Below are 27,986 nucleotides of genomic sequence, written 5' to 3'. Positions count from 1 at the left end.
TATTGTACGGCATATGTATTTGGTGTCCGGTATTTAGCAAGCCAATAGTAAATCACATGACTACAAAATGGAGTAAGGCACACAATTTCACCTCCATAACGTTTGATGTTAAAACCGTACGTTAAAACGTTCATACCATTTGTATTTATTTTTGCAAATTATAAATGATAATATTGTTTATATTATTATGCACCTAATTTAAGACAATGATGTCAAAACAAAAGATATATCATGTGAAGCATACTTTCACATAATTTCTAACCATAGACACTTTGGGGTCAGCGCCCCTCCAAACCTTTGTCTTATCAGTTCTGAAAATAGAAAATACAATGGATTTGTATACAAACACGATCTCTCCTATTACATCTGTTATTAAAAAAATATTTTGCAGATTAAATTTTAGTATCATGGATTGAAAGTAATGGCAAATGAATACATCAGAATGGATCAAGAAAATACAGCAATGGATGGGGATGTTACACCCACAGTGAGAGGCTCATCAACAACTGTGACAAACAGAATGAAGAAAGTATTGGGTAAATCTGGGACTATGAATGATCAGCCAAGTGACGACAGCACACGTTATCACACAGATGATGAGTACAGCTTTCTTGCAGCGGTATGATCAGTTTTATTCCTTTAAAGCAACACTCACCCATTTTATGTAGAAATCTTTATCCTTAAACAGTCTATAAAATGAAGATGCTGTGTAAGTGACCATTGGTACAATCGTATTGAGTCATGACATACGATTTTTGCAAGATATGCTAAAAAAAAAAAATATTTTGCAGAAGGGTGTAAGAAGTTGTAATGCTTTTTAAATAATGAAGAAAATGAACTTTACCAATATCTCACACTTCTTTTCACCCAGCGCAGTATTAATTTTCAGTGTCACATATACTTTCTATGCCAAACTTGGTGAAAATGAACATGTTAAAAAATTTCACCCAAATCTGAGGGCATGTAGCTTTAAAGTAATGTATGAAAAATATAACTGTAAATAATGAATTCAGTTTATGCTGACTGAATGTATGTAGAAAAAAAATGATCATGACTGTATTAAAAAAGACTATTAATAAATGAAGGTAGTGGTCTAGAAAGGCAAACAGCATTTGAGGTGCGCCATGAGAAAACCAACATAGTGCATTTGCGACCAGCATGGATCCAGACCAGTCTGCGCAGTCTGGTCAGGATCCATGCTGTTTGCTGACAGTTTGGCTTATTGCAATAGGCTTTGAAAGCGAACAGCATGGATCCTGGCCAGACTAAGTGGATGCGCAGGCTGGACTGGATCCATGCTGGTTGCAAACGCACTATGTTGGTTTTCTCATGGCGCGGCTAAATTCCTGTTCCATTACGTATTCTCCATATGCGATATTACGAAGATCAGTTTCTTTTTATGATCAAAATAAGACAAAAGAATAAGCAAGTACAACTACCTTTAATTGATTAATACTATGACAACAGTATTTGAAATCCAGTTTAACAGTGAAATAAATGAACAAACAAATAGTCAGAAATAGGGTTGGGATGATTTCAAAATTTTGAAACCAGTTAATCATTGGTATAAAATCGAATGGGACCGGTTAATCCGCTGCCATATTTAAAATGCTGTTTTCTTTCCTGACTTCATTAGGAACTTACGGACTTTATTGTTTGAAAGCAGTGTGATAATTAATAAGTCATTTTGGTGCATTTTATTTTAGATAAATCATGACAAGCAAATCCAAGACTATTGATTATGTTCAAGTTGATGTGTTTTAGCAGAAATATACTGCGGGTCTTTTAGCAGAAATATTCTGTGGATCTATGTGCTGGTCAAAGAAATGTATAAAGATAAAGTATGATTCGTGATGTTTATTGTTTAAGGCGATTAGCGGTTTTGCAAAATTGAAATCGGTTTCACCAAGTAATCGAATCGTATCCAATTCCAGACCCTGTCCTAGTCAGAAATAAGTTTTCACTCAGCAAACAAGTTTTCAGAAACGTTTTACCTGTCAGCAAAGCTTGAAAATTCAAATGGACTGAAGTTCTTACAGTCAGCATACTGAATGTGTTCCTGTAATAGAAATAGTTGTGTCATTCTGGCTTGTTTTTGCTTTTGAAGAGTGCCATTACAGCAGAACGGCAGATCTTGCATGCTGATATGAGGAATACCCTATTTTACATATCCCTGTACTTATTTTTTGTTTTGCCCTGTGGATATTCTCTCTTTTTTGTCATACTGGTGTGCTTATTTGTTACTGTGGCATATTGGCACACTTCAGATGAGAACATAATGACAGAAATCAGACACCATAGTACAGTAGTACAGGCAAAACTTTATACTTCACACAATGTAATTATAGGTGATTTTCACATGTATTTTATGATATCAGGGTAGAGATTATGAGTCGATGAACACAACTCACAAGTACACGGACCAGGAAAGATTAACTCTAGCTGCTTATGAAAGTTTGGATTATCTCCCTTCACATAATGACATCTACAAGAAATGGATAAAGCATCAGAGAATTTCCAGGTAATATAGCCTGACTGTATAATACTGTTTTGCACATTACAGATTTAACATAACAACTCATTGCATACATGCATAGTGCTTTGTTTAAAGTGTATTCTGCTTATTAGTCATGGACAATAAATGCATGTCTTGCAAAATTTTTGTCTTTTTACTTTCAACTTTCAATTTCTATGACATTCAGTTTTATTCTTTAGAAAAGGTAATATTTTTATTACGGGGACTAATTTTTGTGGATTATGCATTTGAGTCAGTCTTCAAAATTGAGTCCGAACAAAGCTTATTTTAAGTTCAGAGTTCAAAATCCATGAATTGATATTCCAACAAAACAGCTGTTTTTGCCCAAAACACTAAATTTCTTGCCCATGAAACGATTTCATGGTATTGAATTACCTGGTGCTGTATTCCAAAATTCTAATGTTCTAAAGAGTTATGTTTCACTAACATTTTATTTAATAAAGGTATATCTGGTCTGAAAGTGACTACAAATCTAAGAATACTTGAGAGCGTACAAGTATTTAAGTTATGGTTGCAGCTGCCCTTATTCTAATATAACTGTGATATGTAATATTTTTGTTATTATTGAGAGCAGAAAACTGTATATGTCACTGATTAAATTTCTCTTTTCTAAAGAATTTTTTATGAAAAAACAATCATGTTACATGGGCATTTAGAATTTGTATGTTGTCGAACTTCTCTCTTTCAGTTACCAGCTCGATGTTTGGGCGTTGATGGGATTTATTGGATTTACAATTGGTGTCATTGGATTCTTACTGCATCAACTGATAGAAAAAATAGCTGATGTCAAATGGGAGATAACTCAGAAATATATTGAGGTAATGGTACAATGTTGCTGAACTGTAATTCATTTGACCTTTAGCCTGCTGGCGGCAAATGGTTCTGCCTTAGCCAGCAGTGCAGGATTATTCCAAATTTACAGACTGAATAGCAAACAGTTGATCAGCCTGCATGGATGTGCAGACTGATCATGGTCTGCACTGGTCGTAGAGGTAAAATCACTTGCCGCCAGCAGGCTAAAGATTAATCAGAGGTGGCCTTTAAAACAGGCTTTACTGTATCTATCATCAGATGATGAGTTACAGTTTAAGAAGTGATAAAAACGAAGCCAGCTATGATAAAATTTGTGTTAATGGAATCAATTCTCATTGTTAGCTGCTCTGGGGCCTATGACTCTTTAAGTTATGCTTTGAAATTTCTTGTACATTTTCAGCTCTTTATTCCATATTTTATTATTAATCTTAACACTATAATAATAACATATATTTTGAATGTTTAAATTACATATATTTTTTCCTGAATAAGTTACTTGAAGCAAAACGAAATGCAGCTTATGCACTTTCAAGTTTTAGGAGTAGAAAACTTACATTTGAATTGGCTTTAAACTAGATAAAACAAATTACAGCTAATTTTCTTATTGCATTCTTTCAGTTTTATTTTACAGGATGGTGAATTTAGTTTGGCATGTTTGTTTGCCACAGGGTACAGTGTCGCCTTTATAATATTCAGTGCTGGTATTGTTATTGTAAGTAATACTTTTGATAATAAATGTCTCACTCTTTAATGTTCATAATGATGTAAATATCTTAAGAGGCTTGACACCTTACGTAAGTACATGTAGTTTGTAGAAATACTGACAAAAATTGACCCCCCTCTCCCAAGGAATACATAACCTTCCTTATTGCTAAAGTATTGAACTATGATTAAAAATTTATTAATCCGTACAGTTTGTTAAACATTATGAGACCAGCTGATAATTTTTAGCTCCACTACTCAGAGAATAGGGGGGCTATTCTACTCTCCCCAGCGTCAGTGTTTGCGTCAGCATGAACTTTCTTGGTTAAAGTTTTTCAGCAACCTTTGTTTTTCTGTCATATCTTTGTTACTATTGCTTATATCTTACTGTAACTTCACATAAACATTGTCCAGCATACAAACAAAGTATGTGCAAGGGCTGGGCATATTATACATAAGGTCAAGGTCACCAAGGTGTTATACTTAGGTTATTTTGAAAGTTAAAGTTTTTTGGCAACCTTTGTTTTTCTGTCATATCTTTGTTACTATTTGTATATATCTTACTGTAAGTTCACATAAACATTGTCCAGCGTACAAACAAAGTATGTGCAGGGGCTGGGCCCATTGTACCCAAGGTCAAGGTCACCAAGGTGTTATACTTAGGTTTTTTTAAGGTTAAAGTTTTTCGGCAACCTTTGTTTTTCTGTCATATCTTTGTTACTATTGCATATATCTTACTGTTAGTTCACATAAACATTGTGCAGCATACAAACAAAGTATGTGCAGGGGCTGGGTCCATTATACCCATCTTGTCAAGGTCAAGGTCACAAAGTTGTTATACTCGGAATTATTTTCATATTAAATTTTTTCGAAAGCTTCGTTTATAGACATATCTTTGGTACTTTAAAAGATAATGATTTGAAATTAAAAATATTTCTTTATAATTATCAGTCATCATCTGCATGTGTAGTTACAATCCCCATAACTCTTATTGTATTTTTGACAGAATTATGCCCCTTTCATACTTTAAGTTTTTTGGCAATCTTCGCTTTCTGGATATAACTTTAGTACAATATAAAATAAAGACTTGAAACTTAAAATGCATCTTTATCATCATCATCTGCATATGTGGTAACAGTCCCCATAACTCTGATTTGTAAATTATGCCCCTTTCATACTTAATTTTTGTTGACAAACTTCGTTTTAAGGACATAACTTTGGTACTATATAAGATAATGACTTAAAACTCAAAATATACCTTTACCATCATCATCTGCATGTGTGGTAACAATCCCAATAACTCTAATTTGTGTTCTTGACAGAATTATGCCCCTTGGTGTATCTTCCTTTTAAAGTAGAGGTCTCTTATTGAGGCATATATTCATTTTACTGTCAAATCGCCGATTAGTGGAGCACGCTGTCTTATGGACAGCTCTTGTTAGGTAACTATTTCAGTATTATTTTGATGTAAGAAAATTGGATTGCGAGTAAATAGATGTCATTTTGGACACGTACGTTGTTTGCTAAGTATAACCTGCAAAACTAATATTAATTACCTGTTGAGTCACTGTAAATAACTGCTGTGTTTATTTTCAGTATCTCCGTCCATGTGCTGGTGGGTCTGGTATACCGGAAATCACTGGTTTTCTTAATGGCACAAATGTTCGACATATCTTCAACATTAAAACAATGGTTGTGAAATTCTTTTCTTGTGTTACTTGTGTTGGATGTGGTTTGCCAGTAGGACCAGAGGGACCCATGATCCATTTAGGGTAAGTGTAATGAATGCAGTCAGTACAATCTTTAAAAAAGATTTTTGCTGGGACTTGAAAAGATGGCGATCTCCACATTGGACTTTTTTTAAGTGGCCTAAAACACACACCAAGGTTTCTTCATATCTGAACTAAAAACAAACGTAAAATTTTGAAAATGGCCAGTCAAGATGTATACATTAATTTATTACTGTTTTCCTTTACTACAAGAGTGCCACTATATGAAATAATATTTTGCTCAAGTATTTTGACCATAAAACAAGTTTTTATGTTACAGGGAATGTTTTTGAGAACAAGTAGGAGTCCCTAGGAAGTTTTTGAATAAGCCTTAGCATGTTCTTTGATATTACAGGGCCCTAGTTGGAGCAGGTTTAAGTCAGTTTAGGTCAGAGACTCTTGGAATAAAGCTTCCAATCTTAGAAAAGTTTAGGACGTCTGAAGCAAGGTATGTTACTTTTTAGTTAGTTTTTTTATGCTTTTAAGTTCTGTTGATGAAGAAATATTTATGTTAGATAACAAATACTTATTCATATAATGTATTCAGAGTCAAGTACAATTATTCCTTTGAAGTGAAAATACCACAACCACATTCCAATATTACCATTGATGTTGCTCTGGGCCCGTATTCATCAAATTTCAAGTTGTAAACATAGGCTTACACTTTAAAATACTAATTATTCTTGTTTGTTTTGTCATTGCTAGACTACAAGTAGCACAGATTGTAATGAAAGTTTGCATGCATGTCTTTCTTAGCTGCAGACAGTCAAGCAAAATTTCATTAATTAAACATTTATGAATACTGGACCTGGAGAGATACAACTGAATTTTGTACTTTGATATTTGTGTAATGCTTTTTTACCTGTTATACTGACAAGTGTTTATATTAAGACAACTTCTCATTTTCTTAAAGTTTGGCTTTAGTTCAGCTATTGTGCTGTTTAGTTTCATCAGATTTTAAATCACTATTTGATTAACCCTTTGTTCAAAAATCAAATTCATTAAAAGCGGGTACTTGCATGTAACCAGAGTGAGGTATACAGTAAGTATAGTAAGGTCTGATAGTGAAGTATTTTCGGGCTACTTTGGTCTGTTTGACAGTTTTTACGAGGCAGAAATTAGATTAGCATATAGTTACAAGAATGATTTAATACCTTGATTTATACTTTAACTTTAATTTAAATTTCAAAACACAAAGGTTAATAATTTTAATGAACTGTAATGTTTCAGGAGAAACTTTATCTCAGCGGGGGCAGCAGCGGGTGTGGCCTCAGCTTTCGGTGCTCCTGTAGGAGGTCTGTTGTTCTCTATGGAGGAAGTGTCGTCTTTCTGGACGGTGACACTCTCATGGCAGATTTTCTTCTGTTGTATAGTGTCCACGTTCACAACTGATTTGTTCAACTCGGCCTTCATGGACTTTGATTATACAGGCAGCTTTGGAAAGTTTAAAACTAACAGATATATCTTGTTTGAGGTAAGAATATTATTATGAAGTGATGAAACAGAATGAGGTTTATCTGCACATTTATATTTACTGATGGATTTTCTTCATTTGATTTTGTGTAAAGGAATAAAGTTTCATTGTATCAAAGAATTACAATTCTTGAATTGTGTTGTTGCCCAGTTGTGGACATTGGTTGCAGTGTTGTTTTAAGTCCCATACAGTAAAATCATTTAATTTTGTGGAATGAAATTTCATGGATTTGGCTAAAATGACCATTTTATGAGGAAATAAATAGGGATACAAATTTGTGGATTTCAGCATTTGAAGACATAATAAATAAATTGTATGTTTTCGCTATGATTAAATTTCACGAATTGGTGCAACCTCGAAATCCACAAAAATTAGTCCCGCAATGAATATTAAAGATTTTAAAGTATTTTTCCAGGTTCTAAAAGATACTGACTATAAAATCAATGTACACCAATGCTACTTGAAAGTCTTCAAAGCCGAACAATAGAAATGCAGTTGTAACTTTGCTAATAACAAAAATTCTTGTGGTTATTTCAGTGTCTTCAAACAGTGTGCAGATTCCTTACTATTTAATAAATGAGTCGCACCATGAGAAAACCAACACAGTGCATTTGCTACTAGCATGGATCCAGACCAGCCTGCGCATCTGCGTAGTCTGGTCAGGATCCATGCTGTTCGCTAACAGTTTCTCTAATTGCAATAGGCTTTCAAAGCGGACAGCATGGATCCTGACCAGACTGCGTGGATGCGCAGACTGGTCTGTCTCCATGCTGGTCGCAAAGACAGTGTGTTGGTTTTCTCATGGCGCGTCTCAATATGATTTATGCTATTAATGCTCAAAATAAGGAAACCCAGTGTAGTTCCTAATATTGAGGTCATAGATTCAATCTTGAGGAGAGCAGAAGTGTATTTGAGTCTCTACAATCCTTTACCATGGCATGTCTCATCAAATGTAGTTAACATAATTTGTGAAAAAATTTGAGTTGAGATATTTTTCTCTACAATGGATAAAAAAAAAGATAAGTTTAAACAAAACTTAAGTTCATTTTGCCCGCTCTTTATAAACATTGAACTGGATTTTATCATTTTACAGATTGACCAAGGAGTAGATGTGAATATTGTCATGTTTCTACCAACCCTGATCATCGGAATAATTGGAGGTCTTCTTGGAGCCGCATTCACCATTCTCAACTTGAAAATTACAAGATTTAGAAAAACTGTATTGTACAAAGTGAAACGAGACTGGGCACAAAAACTCATCAAACTGCTGGAACCTTGCCTTATAATGGTGTGTAGGATAGAAATTATATTTGATTCAAAGATTCTACACTTGTTTTTTGCTTAGAATTTTTCTTTTCTTCCAGAGTTTGCAACAAAGGTTGTGACAAATCAGAATGATAGGCCAGATCTGAATGAAACACTGACTTTTAATCTCTTCATGAATTTAAACACAGCTATTTTAGAGGTTTGGCAGGAGCTAATTTTAATAAATAATGTAGTTGCATCATTCCCCAGAAACAAAATACCGGTACTAACAATCCGTTAAACGTCCATTTTTATCCACTACATTATTTCTACGTTCTAAAGATAATTGTGTTTGGTTTTTTATCCTCTACATTATCTTTAAGATTTGAAATACATGTCCTCAGGTTCTCATGAAGTCATTCTTTTTCATGGGGGACTAATATCGCGGTAATAGATCCCAACATACAGATAAAATTGATGCAAATTGAAAAAAACCTGTTTAATCTAAAATTTAAAAAAAAAAAACTTGTTTTATTCAATTCTAGTTTATAGAACAATAGTGGCAACTTTTTTATTAGCTTGACTATTCGAAGAATAGGGGAGCTATCCTACTTGCCCCGGCGTGAGCATTAGCGTGAGCGTCACACATATGTTAAAGTTTGTGTACCACCCCAAATATTTTCAAAGTCCATTGAGATATTGCTTTCATATTTTGCATACTTGTTTACCATCATGACCCCAGTCTGTAAGAAGGACGAGGCAACTCTATCAAGCATTTTGACTGAATTATGGCCCCCTCTTCGACTTAGAATAAATGTTAAAGTTTGCGTACCACCCCAAATATTTTCAAAGTCCATTGAGATATTGCTTTCATATTTTGCATTCTTGTTGACCATCATGACCCCAGTCTGTAAAAAGGAGGAGGCAACTCTATCAAGCATTTTGACTGAATTATGGCCCCTTTTCGACTTAGAATAAATGTTAAAGTTTGCGTACCACCCCAAATATTTTCAAAGTCCATTGAGATATTGCTTTCATATTTTGCGTACTTGTTTACCATCATGACCCCAGTCTGTCAAAAGGAGGAGGCAACTCTATCAAGCATTTTGACGGAATTTTGGCCCCTTTTCGACTTAGAATATGCTTATTGTAATGTTTAAAGTTTTACTCATAGCTTATATTATACTACCAAGCACTGAGAATAGTCGAGCGCGCTGTCCACTGACAGCTCTTGTATTTCTTCTATTTTTGTTTCAGGTAATCGTTACTATATTCTCAATTCTTATACCAGCTGCATTTACTTGCACGCAATTCACGTGTATTGAAGGCCAGACAGGGGATGCTGTGTAAGTCAGTTTTAATTAATTACAGTGATAAGAAAATATCCTGCCAAGAAGAAAAATATATAGCCAATGTTCCTAGAATATGTACTACATCAGATATTTTCTTTGCAAGTAACTGATTTGTTCTCTGCATATAACTGATAGTTTTGCCCCCATGTATAAGAAATGGAGGGCAAATGATTTGAGGTCTCTTGTCTTCTACCAGGTCATTGCAAAAAGCATTTGCCTTTCCTGAGTGTCAAACTGACAATGTCTTGATTCATTGACTTGTGCTCTAGCTGTTGATCTGTGCAGCTGGACTAGAATATCATTAGCTGTATCATGTTGCCTCATATGATATCATTTTAAAAAGAGTATTTAAGTTAATAATATAAATTTGGAAAAAAAGATAAACATTGACATATATTCCTTATTTAGACAAAAAAGAATACATTAAAGTAAAAAATGCTGATCAGAAAATAAGTTTATGATTTTTCACCCAACTGCCTTATAGATAATGTCATATTCCAATAGTTTTGTTACTATTTTCGCACTGTTTCCTTGTACTTTTCTATCATTTATAACCTAAATCACCTATTATTTAACATGTATATGAGCTTTTTCTTATATTTATTTTTCAGAAAGGGTTGTTTCAATGATACGAGAAACGCTTTGCATGTAGATGAGTATGTAATTAGGTACACATGTCCTCAGGGTACAATATGGAGGAGTTCTAACACCACTGTCCTCACAAATGGCACTTACAATGAAGGTATGTAATTGTGTACATGTGTCCTCAGATTACCATACAGAGAAATGCAAACACCATCCTCACAAATGGAACTCAAAATTAAGGTAAATTATTCTGTACACATGTCCTCAGTGTACTATATGGAGAAGTTTGAAAACTATTGTCCTCACAAATGACATTTACAATGGAAGTTTGTAGTCAAGTATATATGTCGTCACGGTACTATATACTGAGAAGTTTAAACACAATTATCACCTCAGATAGAACTCACAATGAAAGTTATTATTCAGTACGCACGTTTCTTCGGGGTAATATCATGATGAATAAGTTCAAACACCACTGGCCTCACAAACAGAAATTGTTGTTCAGTACACGTGTTCTCATGGTAATATATGTAGAAGTTTGAATATACTGTCCTCACAAACAGCGCTTTCAACAAATGTGTTCATTCTTCTGCACTGCTGGTTGGACTTCAGCCTTTCTTGGTACAAAGTATAAGTGCATATTACTAATACTTGCATTTTCATATCAGATTTGTTAGGGGCATATGAAATGATAAAAAAATTGTTGGGACTGCTCACATGTATTGCTGATCTTGTACATGTATTGCACTGAAGCAGTATGGGATACAAGGCTTTGTTGCGACCTTGCATGTGACATTGCACAAAGTGCATGATGTTAAATATGTAAAAAATGGGTAATTTTTGTTTACATCATTGAAAAGACATAAAATAAAAGAAGTATATAAACAGTTAGTAAAATCAGTTTCCACTTTCAGTTATAATAGCTTATTCATTTGAAATCTAATTATGGTATTAAATGCTTTCAGTTGCCTCCCTGTTATTTGGTACTCTAGAGGATGCTGTGACGTTCCTATTTTCACGTGACACACATCTAGAGTTCAACTATCCAGCATTATTTTCCGTCCTGCCATTTTATTTTATTGCTGTGTCCTGGGCTTGTAGTACTGCTGTGGCATGTGGTGCACTTGTACCTATGTTGTAAGTATATTTTTCTGCTACTGATTTAAATATTCCTAACTTCATTAAAAAGGATAGCTCAAAGGCACAATTATTTTAAGGGGGCTTATTTCCTTTGGTTTTGTGGTTTTGTCAAACCGAAAAACCAAAGCCCAAATTAAGTGTAGAAGTTCTCATTTATTTTGTCTTCAGAAGTTGAAATCCAAATATTCATATCATTTTGACCAAAACCTCAGCAGTCATTTTGTGACACCCCCCCCCCCCCCCCCCCCCCCCCCCCCTCCTGACGAATTTTCCTCTGTTTCCTCACTTTGTTCGGCAGTCACCTGCCATCTACAGTCAGCGGTCACAGGAATTGACTCCTGACCGCCGTATTTTTTTACCCCTTTCAGCAGCCATGTTTCATCAAAACCAATTTCCAGGTGAATATCGCAGAAGAAACTATCTTTGGACAATGCCCAGTAGGTTGTGCTTTGAAATCCTTGCAAGGCAGTTATGTTCTTCTTGACAATTGACTGAAGACAAAGCTTCTAATTTTATTTGTCCTCTACATCTGACTGTCATTTGGAAACTGCCTTTTGCTTGCAGAGAACAGGTTAAAGTGGAATTATGCTCATTTTCAAGTAAAAATTCAGCTGAAATAGATGAGTGTAAACAGGGTGGAGGAAATTATAGCTTTTAACCAAATATACCATACTCTTCCTGTTACCAGTATGAAATAACAACTTCCCAAATATGACTTTTCTTATTTTGACTGGGGCAGTCTTTTTAAGAAAAGTCAAACTGCATGCAGGAGTTGCTTCCCGTCAGCTTCAGAAATCTCTACCTATAGATAAGGGAGATCACTGCGTAGACAATTGAAGAAAAGAAATGTTATTCTATTAGTCCGATTTCTTTATTTCTAAAGCATCAGCTTCAAATACTTATGCGACATTATTGTTAATTTAACACATTTAAATGTAGAGCAACCGAAAATTGCTTCTATAAAACATTCGCCAAAAACACACTATGTGCAATAAGATGTGCATAATGCCACTTTAATACATGTATTTATAGGAATCTGGAATACTGGTTAGTGTGACTGACTTGACATATATAACTGTATTGAATACTGTTGGAAAAAACAGCATAAAGCCAAATAAAACAAAACAAGACCACACTATTATGAGATTGTTAAAATACTCTTGAATTAAATAGCTACAAGTCTGTGTTAACAATACGCATTGTAAAAAAATCTTTTCTTAGATTATAAATACATAATGTGAAATCATTTAATTTTTTGGCATGCAATTTCAGGGTTTGGATCAAAACAGCTGTTTTGTTAGGATATGAATTTGTGTATTTCTGTTTTCTAAGACAAAATTGATGGGAATTTAAATTTTTCATTGGGATTTAATTTTATGGATTAACCCAGCCGTAAAATCCACAAAAATTAGTCCTTCACAAAAATTAATGATTTCAAAGTAATATTTAATGACAAAGTAAACCAAAATACATGTCAGCTAGGTTCTTTGAACACATGAGGAATTTGGATTTCAAATACAGGTCTTCATTTAAAAAGAAGTTAATATATTTTGTACTAATCAAATTTGTTTGTAAAACAGTGTTAACTATGTGTTTGCAGTAGAAAATATTGATTGCCTATTACATACAGGAATGCTGCAGATAAATACATAATAAATCCGAAATCGCAAAAAGACAACTGTCATTAGTTTATGCAATATTTTTCAGAATGGTGGGTGCAATATATGGCCGGATTGTTGGTCGTCTAATGGTCAGCATGTTTGGACTTCACCAGACAGGTTACTGGGAGTGGATGGACCCGGGTGCATTTGCACTTATAGGAGCTGCTTCATTCTTTGGTGGAGTCACCAGGCTTACACTCGCAACAACAGTTATTATGGTATATTTATTTCATACTGTAAAAGGGACTCTGTGACTGAGGGGTACATATCATGTGCCTTGCAACTCTGTTGGTTCAAACTCTAGTTATAAAGCACCCATACATGTGTGTAGATGTTTTTATGTGATGAAAAATTTAAATATTGAGGTGGCTTGCAGATGGTGGTTGTACACAACTGCCCGTCCATTGCTTAAATAATACTGCAAGGGGCACCTGTACTAAAGCTGGATGTTACCATATGACATAAATTTTGATCATGTGTCTCAAAAGCCAACATAACTTTTGCCTACAATATAATAAGTGTATGATTTCATAGCTAATGGGTGATATTATAAAAGGTTACGTTATGCGTGATATTCACTATAATGAACCATCAAACAGTCACAGATATTCACTGAAACCTATATGAAGCAGCCAGCAAGGGGAGCGATACAATTTGGCTGCTAAGGGCAGGTGACTGCTGAAGACAAGTTGAAATAAAAACAAAACCTCAATTTTGGAAGTTAGCTAACTAGCTGCTTAAGGCAAATGACTGTTTAATATATGTGGGAGCTAGGGCAAGTTCAACTGTATCTGGAAATTTAAACCATAAAAATTTCAGGTATGAAGAACAAAGATAAGACTTTTAACTAGGAAATTGTAAATGAAGGTAATAGAACCATGTGATCTATAATTATTTGTTACAAAAAAAAATCATTTTTCTGTAAATAGTAATGAAATATCTTAACAGTTTCAATATGTCATGCTCTGCTGAACTTCAAATATGATATTAACCAATGAAATTGTTTGTTACAGATGGAGTTGACCAATGATGTTCAAGTTCTCCTGCCTGTAATGGTTTCTGTGATGGTTGCAAAGTGGGTGGGGGATTTCTTTACACATCCAATTTATCATGCTCTGCTGGAGTTAAAATGTATACCCTTCCTTGATCCTGAACCAAGAGTTACCATTGATAAGAAAATGTAAGTTTGTTTTGGATCCCATTTAATTAGAACTTTATATACTTAAAAAAAATCTGAATTTTACAGAACTTTATCAAAATTTCTTTCAAAAACACACATACTTTATGATGAACTGTTTATCTCTGAATGTTTTTTTTTCTAATGTTAAGATTGTTATAATGACCCTAAAAGTAAAGAAAATAAAAATGATTATTTAATAATATGTTTAATTATTAATAAAGCCTTCATACTATTGTTACTTTCTAATTTTTAAGTATCAATTATTTTGCTGCAGTCAGAAAAGATCTATTTGTTTATACTAGGCTAGGAGGTGATGACACTAAAGGAGGTTTTATTAGGTTTGAACAAATTGCAGTTACACAAGTCCCATTATATCCATTGTTATCTGCAACCTAAGCAATCTTATTGATGCAGCTCTTTCCCAAAATTTATTGTATAGCCGAGACAGAGGAGATACATGATATGAATTATCTGTGGTTTTATCATGTTTGCAGGAGTGTTTAAATAGATAAATTAATTATGAACCCTTCTTATATTTGGCATTATGACATCATATGTTTCACCTACATAATTTTAAGGTCCTCCGTGGCTGAGTGGTTAATGTTGCTTTCTTTGAACCACTTGGGATATAGAATTCTCTCATGTGAGGGTGCAATCCAACTGGCCTTTGGAAGGTCAATGGTTCTACATAGGTATCCTCCACTGTCTGAAATTAGGCTCGGAGGGACACTTTGGGTCTTCCTCCACATTGAAAAGCTGGAAAGTCACACATGACCCATAATTTTGTTGGTGTGATGTTAAACTTTTCCAAACATGAAAAAAATCTGTTCAAATTGTAAAAACTATGAGTTACTTCATATTTGTTTCTGCTTAATGCACCCTTCCATTTTCAAATTGCTAACCATTTGTGCTTTTTCCTTTACCTGCTTATGTTAATCTTTAGCCTGCTGGCAGCACATGATTCTGCCTTTGCGACTAGTGCAGACCAAGATCAACCTGCAATTCCGTGTAGGCCGATATTGGTCTGCACTGTTCGCTTTTCCGTCAGTAAACTCAGTGAACACCCCTTCCAATAATAAATGGTACTGCCCAAATTGAAAGATAGACCAGTCCATTTTAGATATTTTGCAGGGTAAAGGTTAAGATGCTTGAGGATATTTGTCATTTAATATCAAATGATGGTTAAGTACATTTTTAGCTCATCTGATTTTTTGAAAAAAAATGATGAGTTATTGTCATCACTTGAGCGGTTGTCGGCGTCGGCGTCGGCGTTGCTGGTTAAGTTTTATGTTTAGGTCAGCTTTTCTCCTAAACTATCAAAGCTATTGCTTTGAAACTTGTTCACCATCATAAGCTGACCCTGTATAGCAAGAAACATAACTCCATCTTGCTTTGCAAGATTTATGGCCCTTTTGTACTTAGAATATCAATTTCTTGGTTAAGTTTAATTTAGGTCACTTTTCCCCTAAACTATCAAAGCTTGCTTGAAACTTGGAATACTTGTTCACCATCATAAGCAACCATACATCAAGAACATAACCCATCTTGCTTTGCAAGAATTATTGCCCTTTTGGACTAGAAAATCAGTTTTCTTGGTTAAGTTTTATGTTTAGGTCAGCTTTTATCCTAAACTATCGAAGCTATTCCTTTAAAACTTGCAACTCTTGTTCACCATCATAAGCTGACCCTGTACAGCAAGAAACATAACTCCATCCTGCTTTTTGCAAGATTTATGGCCCCTTTTGGACTTAGAAAATATCAGATTTCTTGGTTAAGTTTTATGTTTAGGTCAACTTTTTCTCTTAAACTATCAAAGCTATTGCTTTAAAACTTGCAACTCTTGTTCACCATCATAAGCTGACCCTGTACAGCAAGCAACATAACTCCATCCTGCTTTTTGCAATAATTATTGCCCCTTTTAGACTTAGAAAAATCATTTTCTTGGTTGAATATTATGTTTAAGTCAACTTTTCTCATGAACTATCAAAGCTATTGCTTTAAAACTTGCAACAGTTTTTCACCATCATAAGTGGACACTGTACATCAAGAAACATAACTCTATCCTGCTTTTTGCAAGAGTGATGGCCCTTTTTAGACTTAGAAAATCATGGGTAGGACAATATTTCTATTATACAAAAAAAATCAGATGAGCGTCAGCACCCGCAAGGCGGTGCTCTTGTTTACAGTTAACTGTTACTTGCATATTGATATAAAATCTATAAGAAGATCCTTCTAAAGTGAAGAATGCAACCAAGCAAAATGACTGCAGACTTCTTTTGACTGACTTTGTTCAGTGGTAAAAATGGAATGTAAAATACCTTTCACGCCTTAGTGGAACTCTATCATACTTCATGATCACAAAGGAACAGGTAATATAACAAGACAGTTTCAGTTTTTCCAAAAGGTTTCAGATTAAATGTAGACAGCTACAGCTGAGCTATAGTTACACATAATGTACATAGGTATAGACATTGATCATATTTGAAGAACTACTCATATCCTGGCTTAATGTACATGCCTGTGTCATTCCATTGCTTCAAAACGGTTCTTGCAAAGTTTTTGCATTTTTATTTTCCAATCAGATCTCAATTATTTTAGAAAAAGTGTATGTGCATAAATAGTTCAAATATGTGCCATCCATTTATAAAAATGTATGATAGATCTTATTGATAATGAATAAATTCTAGATGGTAAATGCTATAATTTTGTCACTTACAGCTCAAATGCTAATTCTGATCATTACAAGGTCTTGACTCTTCAACAGTTAATGTCTGAAAATTATATATTTTGACTCCAGGTCTCTGAATATTCAGTCTGTTTTATTCTTCAGGGTGAATCTAGAGTTATTCCAAGCAGCTGATATAATGTCTCACCCTGTAGTCACTGTGCAGACACACGAACACGTGCAGACACTTGCCCAACTTATGACAGATTCTTCGCATGGAGGGTTTCCTGTTATAAAGAAAGGAGGCTCGGACGATGAGGAACACTTTTATGGAATGATTACAAGGTATTCCATAGAAAGTGGAATTAATTCAAAAGAGATAGAAAAAATATTTAGATTGGTGAATTTTTTAGTAAATGCAATTTTCTGATCGAATTAATTAATTAATAGTTCCTAGTGATTAATCATGGCATTGACAAATCATGGATAAATAGTCTTGTGACAAGATAGTCAATGAAATTTTTCAGTAGCTAACTTTGACGTCCTGCTAATGCCTCAAAATGAGCTAAGTTTAGGAAATTGCCATTCCTTACTATTAATGTGCATGTAAAATGATTTCTAATTAAATAAGATTGTGACAATTGACAGTTTCTGAGTATTTAAAATTACCCGTATTATTGGAACTGTGGTATTGCCCAATATAGAAAAAATCAGCTATTATCATTTTTTTTGCCGGAAGTGATATATCTGATTTACAACATGACTAATCAATGATCAGGCATTATTTTGTACTGATTAATCAATGCAAAAATTTTGACTGATTCCCAGTGTTACTAGTTCTCAGCATAAAGCTGGAGCTGAGTAAAATACATGTGCTACAAACGTCCTAAAGTGTTTAAGAGTGTTAAAGCTTTTAGCTGAAAAAAAAGAATTTTCATTAAATCAGACATATATGTGGCAGTCATGTATAAAGCAAATGTAGTTTAAAGACAATGCTTAAAGATTTCACAACCATGTATATTTTTCTATACCCTCAAAGTAAAGTCAAACCATGTATTTTCTTTATTCCCAGGTTGGAGTTGACAGTGATAATGATGAATGAGGATTTGTTTTTTCCAGCTGCCGAGATAAACGATCATTACAGTTCTCCGGATGATCCATCGTGGATAGAATTTGATCAGGTTTATTTTATTTATTCATGACATAATTATATTTGGAGTACTATACATTACTGTAAACAGTATTTTATTTATTGATGAAATATATTGTGAGAACTATTATTTTCTATTAAAGCTCATTGACAAGAACTTTGTACTTTTAACATTATCAGCCATTTCACTCTGTATGTATCTTCTTCCTTATTTTTTCCATCATTGTGATAGGATGCAGGTACATATATTATATTCTATGATTCATGGGGGCCTCCTTGGCAAAGTGGTTACGGTAACTGACTTCAGATCACTTGAACTTAACTGATATGGGTTCAAAACTTCCCTTGGGGAGTAGAATTCTTCATTTGAGGAAGCCATCTAGCTGGATTATGGCAGGTCCATGTTTCTACGCAGGTGCCTGCCAGTGATGAAATAATGCCTGGAGGGGCACCTGGGGTATTCCTCCACCACCACAATCTAGAAAGTCACCATTTGACCTAAATTGTGTCGGTGTGACTCTAAACCCAACAACAACAAATATTCTTTGTTCAAGCAAAGATTACAGTTACCAGTCATTTTTCTTGTATTTAAAGTGAATACAGATACTGTTCAAAATCAGGTCAAAGCTACAGATCTTTCAGTCTCTGTAACGTTGAACAGCACCTAATAAAGAAGATGCTGTCTACCTGTTGCAAAAACTTATCTTGCATTTGGCTTTAATAGTTTGTCCCTGTGATGACAATATGCTCGCTGTGCTGGTTTGTATCTAAACTGTCCTACATTTCACTCTGCAATTTGAGAACTGAAGATCATAGCTTGTTTGAAAATTGTGGCATACATATATTCCAGCAGAGAGGAAAAATCTATACCAATATTCTGTCATTCTAACTTAGTTAAAATCTTTCTTAGTTAAAATCTTTCCATTTATGTACCTATTCCTTGGCCTAAAGCAAGAAATTATTGTATTTATCGAATATGAAATGTGATGTAACAGTTGTATACTTAAAGATTGTCTCTTTTCAAAATGAACATCTTCTAAATGTTGTGAGAGGTGGAGAAGCCTGCTAATTAACTCTATATTGTTTATCTTTTCAGTTGAATATACACAAGGTACAGAACCCAGAGGAAATTAGTGACAAGTTATTCAAATATCTACATGATTCCAAATACAAGGATCTTGTCATTGATTTGGTAACTAAATTAAGATATTTACAGTAAGATCAGAACCATTGTCTGATGGCTTAACTCTGTAGAGACTATAAGAATCTTTGTAGGACAGGGTTTTCTCTATTCGAGGGACAGCACAGAATGAGAAACAGTGATTGTGAGGTTTCTTATCCATGTTGTCCCAAAGCTTGGGAAAAGAGTTGTTATTCACAGGCAGACATGTAAGATCATTAGCTCACCTGTCACAAAGTGACAAGGTGAGCTTTTGTGATCGCGCGGTGTCCGTCGTCCGTCGTCCGTCCGTGCGTCCGTCCGTCCGTCCGTCCGTCCGTAAACTTTTGCTTGTGACCACTCTAGAGGTCACATTTTTCATGGGATCTTTATGAAAGTTGGTCAGAATGTTCATCTTGATGATATCTAGGTCAAGTTCGAAACTGGGTCACGTGCCTTCAAAAACTAGGTCAGTAGGTCTAAAAATAGAAAAACCTTGTGACCTCTCTAGAGGCCATATATTTCACAAGATCTTCATGAAAATTGGTCAGAATGTTCACCTTGATGATATCTAGGTCAAGTTTGAAACTGGGTCACGTGCGGTCAAAAACTAGGTCAGAAGGTCTAAAAATAGAAAAACCTTGTGACCTCTCTAGGGGCCATACATTTCACAAGATCTTCATGAAAATTATGAGAATGTTCACCTTGATGATATCTAGGTCAAGTTTGAAACTGGGTCACGTGCCTTCAAAAACTAGGTCAGTAGGTCTAAAAATAGAAAAAACCTTGTGACCTCTCTAGAGGCCATATATTTCATGAGATCTTCATGAAAATTGGTCAGAACTTTCACCTTGATGATATCTAGGTCAATTTTTGAAACTGGGTCACGTGCCGTCAAAAACTAGGTCAGTAGGTCAAATAATAGAAAAACCTTGTGACCTCTCTAAAGGCCATATTTTTCATGGGATCTGTATGAAAGTTGGTCTGAATGTTCATCTTTATGATATCTAGGTCAAGTTCGAAACTGGGTCACGTGCGGTCAAAAACTAGGTCAGTAGGTCTAAAAATAGAAAAACCTTGTGACTACTCTAGAGGCCATATATTTCATGAGATCTTCATGAAAATTGGTCAGAATGTTCACCTTGATGATATCTAGGTCAAGTTCGAAAGTGGGTCACGTGCCATCAAAAACTAGGTCAGTAGGTCAAATAATAGAAAAACCCTTGTGACCTCTTTAGAGGCCATATTTTTCATGGGATCTGTATGAAAGTTGGTCTGAATGCTATCTTGATGATATCTAGGTCAAGTTCGAAACTAGGTCACGTGCCATCAAAAACTAGGTCAGTAGGTCAAATAATAGAAAAACCTTGTGACCTCTAAAGGCCATATTTTTCATGGGATCTGTATGAAAATTATTCTGAATGTTCATCTTGATGATATCTAGGTCAAGTTCGAAACAGGGTCATGTGCGGTCAAAAACTATGTCAGTAGGTCTAAAAATAGAAAAACCTTGTGACCTCTCTAGAGGCCATACTTTTGAATGGATCTCCATAAAAATTGGTCAGAATGTTCACCTTGATGATATCTAGGTCAGGTTTGAAACTGGGTCACGTGCCTTCAAAAACTAGGTCAGTGGGTCAAATAATAAAAAAACTTTGTGACATCTCTAGAGGCCATACTTTTCATGGGATCTGTATGAAAGTTGGTCTGAATGTTCATCTTGATGATATCTAGGTCAAGTTTGAAACTGGGTCAACTGCGGTCAAAAACTAGGTCAGTAGGTCTAAAATTATTAAAATCTTTTGACATCTCTAGAGGCCATATTTTTCAATGGATCTTCATGAAAATTGATCTGAATGTTCACCTTGATGATATCTAGATCATTTTCGCAACTGGGTCACGTGCGGTCAAAAACTAGGCCAGTAGGTATAAAAATAGAAAAACCTTGTGACCTCTCTAGAGGCCATATTTTTCATGAGATCTTCATGAAAATTCGTGAGAATGTTCACCTTGATGATATCTAGGTAAAGTTCAAAACAGGGTCACATACCTTTTCGAAAACTAGGTCAATAGGTCAGATAATAGAAAAACCTTGTGACCTCTCTAGAGACCATATTTTTCAATGGATCTTCATGAAAATTGGTCAGAATTTTTATCTTGATAATATCTTGGTCAAGTTCAAAACTGGGTCACATGAGCTCAAAAACTAGGTCACTATGTCAAATAATAGAAAAAACTGGGTCATGTGGGAAGAGGTGAGCGATTCAGGACCATCATGGTCCTCTTGTTTTTCTTGCCTATCTTGTTAAAAAGTAGAACACAGTGACAAATGGATTCCTGTATTTCCAAACGTAATGCAGAGTTTATGACATCATTACAGGACAAGTACTTTTTCGACGTCACTGAAAGTGCACTCATTTTTATGCCCCTGAAGGTGGGCATATTAAAATCGCACTGTTCGTCTTTGCGTCCTTCTGTCTGTGTGTTCATGTTAATTCTTGTCCGGGCTGTAACTCTGCCATCCATAAAGGGATGTTGAAATAACTTGGCATAAATGTTCACCATAATGAGATGATGTGTCATGCGCAAAACCCAGACCTCTAGCTCCAAGATCAAGGTCACACTTAGAAGTCAAAGGTTAACAGGGTCTGTTTCTTGTCCGGTCAATAACTCTGCCATTCATCAAGGGATTTTAAAATTACTTGGCACAAATGCTCCCTATAATGAGTTGATGTGTCATGTGCAAGACCCAGACCCCTAGCTCCAAGGTCAAGGTTACCTTTTGAGAACCTTTTTTTTTTATCTGGTCACAAAATGATTCATTCCTAAACTATTCTGGCATATTTTATGCAGACAACTGTAGCATTCTTGGGCACGCTTCGGGGGCATTTGTCACTAATAGTGAGAGCTCTTGTTAACAATGTTTTTAGGGAAAGATAGTATATCTACCCATAAGCATGTTATCTGACAAATGTGTACTTTCCTGATAGGTAGGCAAGAAAGCATAGACTTACAATAAAGAGTCTAAGGGTAATGGGGGATTGGGTAAAACTTATCAAATAGGGTATTTCAGGCAGAAACCATGGATATTTTGCACTTTGTGTATTGCTTGTCATTTTATATTCTCTCGTTTCAGCATTATAGTTCAGCCAGAAAGTTGCGTAATCAATTTTAGTTTTCATGATCAGTGTTATCATGAACCTTTGTCCAACTTATAAAAAAACATTTGTGTATCTTTGCGTTTGAGTCTCTGTTGAGGCAATGAACTGTGGAAATTTGACAGAAGAGAGTTTCATTAGTGATATAAAGATATTTATTCTTTATTTTTTCAGAATCCATATATAAACCAGTCAGCATTAGCAATTCCGGAGAAGTTTTCGTTGAAGCGTACCTATGTGATATTCCGTACTCTCGGACTGCGCCATTTAACTGTGATAGATAATAACAATATAGTCAAAGGTATAATAACGAGGAAAGACCTGATGGGATTCAGTCTTCAAGAAAGACTCACAAACAGACTCATTCTGAATCATACCCTCAACGGCAGGGTAGAAATGACACCAGTAGCCAGTGATTCCAATTTTGTGTGATTTGATTATAATATATATTGACATGTTGAAATGGACGGGACCAATGTCTACAACTTTTAAGAAACTAATACTTTAAAATTAGATACTGTAGAATCATTTAATTACATGGGAATGAAATTTCGTGGTTTTGACCAAAAACAGCTATTTTATGGGAATATATATGAGTTTGTGGATTTCAAATTTTGAACATCAGATGATTGGGAATTCAGTCTGTCTGCTAACACTCCTTGCAGACATCCTTACTAAGAAAAGTTAGAGGATTTTAATACACACTAAAATAATTATGAAAACTAGATGTTTTGAATTCATTGTAGCTGCTCGGACTGTATCAATGTATGGTATCGGGTATAACTCCTCTTACAAAACTTAAGACAGAGTAGAAAACAAATGGGAAAATTGTTAGTTCAATATTGTTACAAATATTACAATATTAAAAAAACATGTATTTGAAATTTGGTATCTTGAACTCTTTATTTCAAAATTTTGGCTTTCTTGGAAGAAATTTTCAGGTCTCATCAAAATTCCTTCCTTCTTTATGTATTTTTACTCAGTTTAAGTCAAAATCAACATACTGTGACTTTGGTTGTGCTTGGGTGAACTTAAAGCCCTGTCAGTCAAATTCCTAAGTGTGGCGAGTTAAAGACTTCTTACTTACTTAAAGGCCTGTTTATGCATTGCAAATACATAATAAACAAAACCTATGAAGAAATGCATTTCAGATTTGTAATACTGTCGTGTTGACATGTACAGGTATATGAGGCAACAACAACACATTTAGTGAACAATACTTGTTCCATGTATCATTTAGAAGTTAAATTTCTATTATTTTGGAATAGAATACTCGGTCCCTAGGAATTCAAGGTACTAAATTTTAATTGTATTCTGTTTTTAGCTCATCTGATTTTTTGAAAAAAAATGATGAGTTATTGTCATCACCTGAGCGGTTGTCGGCGTCGGCGTCGGCGTTGCCTGGTTAAGTTTTATGTTTAGGTCAGCTTTTCTCCTAAACTGTCAAAGCTATTGCTTTGAAACTTGGAATACTTGTTCACCATCATAAGCTGACCCTGTATAGCAAGAAACATAACTCTATCTTGCTTTTTGCAAGATTTATGGCCCCTTTTGTACTTAGAAAATATCAGATTTCTTGGTTAAGTTTTATGTTTAGGTAAACTTTTCTCCTAAACTATCAAAGCTATTGCTTTGAAACTTGGAATACTTGTTCACCATCATAAGCAGACCCTGTACATCAAGAAACATAACTCCATCTTGCTTTTTGCAAGAATTATTGCCCCTTTTGGACTTAGAAAATCAGTTTTCTTGGTTAAGTTTTATGTTTAGGTCAGCTTTTATCCTAAACTATCAAAGCTATTCCTTTAAAACTTGCAACACTTGTTCACCATCAGAAGCTGACCCTGTACAGCAAGAAACATAACTCCATCCTGCTTTTTGCAAGATTTATGGCCCCTTTTGGACTTAGAAAATATCAGATTTTTTGGTTAAGTTTTATGTTTAGGTCAACTTTTTCTCTTAAACTATCAAAGCTATTGCTTTAAAACTTGCAACTCTTGTTCACCATCATAAGCTGACCCTGCACAGCAAGCAACATAACTCCATCCTGCTTTTTGCAATAATTATTGCCCCTTTTGGACTTAGAAAAATCATTTTCTTGGTTGAATATTATGTTTAAGTCAACTTTTCTCATAAACTATCAAAGCTATTGCTTTAAAACTTGCAACAGTTTTTCACCATCATAAGTGGACACTGTACATCAAGCAACATAACTCTATCCTGCTTTTTGCAAGTGTGATGGCCCTTTTTAGACTTAGAAAATCATGGGTAAGGACAATATTTCTATTATACAAAAAAAATCAGATGAGCGTCAGCACCCGCAAGGCGGTGCTCTTGTTTCTTGATTTTGTGAAGTATTGGGCCATCAAAATTATCAAATTTTACAGCATTTCATTTTAGAAACATTTACTAACTCTTACTGTATCAGGGTAATAATAGCCATGAAAAAAAAACCTATTTTTTATTATTTTTTTTTATTGCAAATCAATGTAGACAAGTTGTGATGCTACTGTGTAGCTATTTTTTCTACAGGATATTTTGTTGATGAGTTTTATCATCCTTCATTACTAATTCATTTGTTGAAACATTCCTAACTAAAGTGTGTGACTAAACATTTGTAACAGAAGAATCCACGGTAAGAGAAAAGTTTGAAGGCATATTTTTCCCCATGTAAAAGCCTAGGCCACTTCCTGTAGCATTTATGTGAAAATTTAGAAAACTTTCGAAAGCTTCATATTAGAGATCATGACACATGACGGTCAGCAAGTTTTTGTTAGACAAACAGCATTCTTGTATGTAAAGTAGCTGAAGGTGCACATGCTTTTGCATAAAAAGACAGAAAAGGTGGAAAAAGCATACTAACTCTTATCATGCTGAACAGGGTTTATTCTGCCTTTGCGACCAGTGCACATCTGTGCAGTCTGATCATGATCTACACTGTTCGCCATTCAATCAGAATATTTTTGGTAAGCACCCCTTTTGGTTTAAACAATACTTTATTCATATACAAATGTATGTACATTTACAACATAGAACGCTACATTATTAAGGCATGAAGGATTGAGTAGAAAGCTAAGCTTATTTGAAACTCTCTCCTTATAAGCAGTTAATGGTACTGTCCAAATTGAAAGATGGACAAGTTCATTATAGAAATTCAGCAGGGTAAGGGTTAAGAATACATAATTTGTTGATTATCATTACAGGCCAGCTACCTTAAGAAAATATAAACCATATTTGTGTTATTACCAAATAATGGAATTATTACCAGTTAACCATGTTTTATCGGTATTTAACCACGTGTTCAAATGCTTCTTGCCACGTACTATTTTTCTTGTTGCTTTTCTTACAAGATTGCTGTCTATAAAGTTCATTTCTTGTTATAACATGAGTGTTAAAGATATGGATTAGAGATAAGCCAGTGCCTGTATTCCAACATTATAAGTCTGAAATTTAGACATAGATTTTAAATCCCTAAAAATTCAAATTGCAGTAACTTCCTTTGTAGTAAATCTACATAGCTGAAACTTTGCACAGCTTTTTGTTGTGGTGTATGTCAGACTCATGCCAAGTTTCACTAAAATTCGTGAAAGATCTACAAATATTGGACAAAAGGGAATTTTACTGTTTCAAAGTCTTCAGTTTGAGTTTCAGACTTAAAATGATAATGAATATGTGCTCACGTTAGATGTACAGTGTATGCTTTTTTTGTGCATTTCACATCATTTCTAAACTTAAGAATGGTCAATGCTTAGGGGTTTTATTTTTTCTGTATGAGAAGTTGAAAGCTTTCTTTTTACTTTAGTTTTACCTATTTTACATATCATTTTTTATAATTGTTTGCAGCTGTTGAAAAATGTATTGAAAACATATTTTACATACAATACTCATGTTTATTGTGATATCTTAAAAATGAGAAAACTAGTAAACATACATTGTAAGGTTTATCGCAGTAAGTTTTTAGAATACTGGGCCCTTATAATTCATTGCATAAAAATTGAACATGGGGACCACCATATATTCATTTCACCACAGTTTTGTTTAAAGTATACTGGGGAATCGTTTAATTTCCAAGGCACAAAATGTCATGGTTTGGACCAGAATGGCTATTTTGTGAGGACAACAATTTGTGGATTTCAACTTTTGAACATAAAATGAATCGGAATTTTACTTGTGCGTTGGGATTTAGTTTGATGGACTGACTCAACTGTGAAATCCGCAAAAATCATGAATATTAATTAATTTTGAGCATTTATATTGTAGACGTTTTGCTAACCTGGCTGTAGCTGTAGAAAATCAATTGGTGCATAGTTTTGTGACAACATGTGCTAATTTAACAATATCAGAAAAAGAAATAAAATTAACATCTTTGATGTCGAGTCCAAATGTCAGACAGATATGGGCTCTGAGGGCCACTGTTTTCAAACTTATATCAAATGTTTTTGTTAATGTGTTTTTGTATGATGTATTTTATGATAATTTTAAAACAGGCCTCCAGATTTATGTTAACTTTTTTAAAAAAATGTTAAAAGTATGTTGACGTTCATTTTTAGTTCAAAGCAGTATGATTCTGTAAAGTCACATATAGTGTATGGGATAAGAAAAACTCTCAGAAGTATTAGTGTTGCACTAATCAGTTACGTTATTTAGCATAAATTATAATCATACTCGTAAATATTTTTGCTTACGGGAATGACATTTCCGGTGATTTTGCCCATGCTGTCAAAACTTATTTGATACACCCTATTCAAGATGACTCTTGTGTTGTTAATTACAACTAATGTTTTACATCTGTGTATTGGATTTGTGCTTTGATTATGTACTTTTTGTGTAAAATTGGATATAAATCAAAATACCTTGATAGTTGCTCTTTGTTCCTTAAACATAGTATATTTCTCGGTTCAGAAAAGGTTATTGTAAAAAAATAAAACATAATGATATGCTACATATTATAAAACTAAATCAGACCTTTTATGCATGTTTGAAACAGCAAGAAGTCTGTTTGTGGATGTTAATTTTATCGTGCTTTGTTTGAATACACAACTACAAAGAAAGTAACGGTAGTCCCTTTTGCTTTATTTGTACTACATTTTTTTAAATATGATAGGCAATAAAAGATAATTTACCACCGGTTGTAGATCATGGAAATGCTACTGCAAAAACAGTGTCCCTCGGACCTGGTACTCCCGTTTGTGCCATCTACAATCAGTGACAGATTATTGTCATAATTATTTATGATCCTAAATACCCCAGACTTTTTTTCATGTTTTAAAAAATGATATCATGACATTAAATGTGGCCATTTCTAACTTTGCTAGATTATTTTATATGTGTATAACATTTGCTAACGACACCTTATGTCTAGACGTTGTTTTGTTTATAATAAATTTTAACAAACTT

The 27,986-nt window shown here is 34.4% G+C and overlaps 1 protein-coding gene across 2 annotated transcripts; it reads left to right on the top strand.

Annotated features, from left to right (window-relative positions):
- Nucleotides 1–19: 19 nt before the first annotated feature.
- LOC123549835 (H(+)/Cl(-) exchange transporter 6-like) lies at nucleotides 20–27,986 on the top strand. Of its 2 annotated transcripts, XM_045338273.2 has the most exons (19): nucleotides 20–116; nucleotides 392–619; nucleotides 2,379–2,521; nucleotides 3,225–3,354; nucleotides 3,981–4,061; nucleotides 5,648–5,823; nucleotides 6,176–6,268; nucleotides 7,051–7,294; nucleotides 8,388–8,582; nucleotides 9,797–9,885; nucleotides 10,503–10,633; nucleotides 11,442–11,613; nucleotides 13,324–13,495; nucleotides 14,291–14,457; nucleotides 14,760–14,795; nucleotides 17,288–17,467; nucleotides 18,195–18,303; nucleotides 19,369–19,464; nucleotides 22,764–27,986. In XM_045338273.2, the coding sequence occupies exons 2-19, from the start codon at nucleotides 422–424 to the stop codon at nucleotides 23,019–23,021; spliced, it is 2,670 nt and encodes an 889-aa protein (XP_045194208.2). In that variant the 5' UTR covers nucleotides 20–116; nucleotides 392–421; the 3' UTR covers nucleotides 23,022–27,986. The 2 variants fall into 2 exon arrangements, with proteins under 2 accessions (XP_045194208.2, XP_045194209.1); XM_045338274.2 differs by lacking the exon at nucleotides 14,760–14,795 and having other exon boundaries at nucleotides 21–116.

Source organism: Mercenaria mercenaria, chromosome 6 (assembly GCF_021730395.1).
Source record: "Mercenaria mercenaria strain notata chromosome 6, MADL_Memer_1, whole genome shotgun sequence".
NCBI classification, from domain to species: Eukaryota; Metazoa; Mollusca; class Bivalvia; order Venerida; family Veneridae; genus Mercenaria; species Mercenaria mercenaria.
Note: the sequence above shows the minus strand (reverse complement) of the source record. Positions and strands in the feature narration are given on the sequence as shown.

Bases quoted from the DNA above. Each gene is read 5' to 3' on its own strand.
- LOC123549835 (XM_045338273.2), top strand. From the start codon at position 422: ATGGCAAATGAATACATCAGAATGGATCAAGAAAATACAGCAATGGAT. The intron at 3,355-3,980 runs GTAATGGTACAA...TTTATTTTACAG, and splicing joins TAACTCAGAAATATATTGAG to GATGGTGAATTTAGTTTGGC. The intron at 19,465-22,763 runs GTAACTAAATTA...TTATTTTTTCAG, and splicing joins AGGATCTTGTCATTGATTTG to AATCCATATATAAACCAGTC.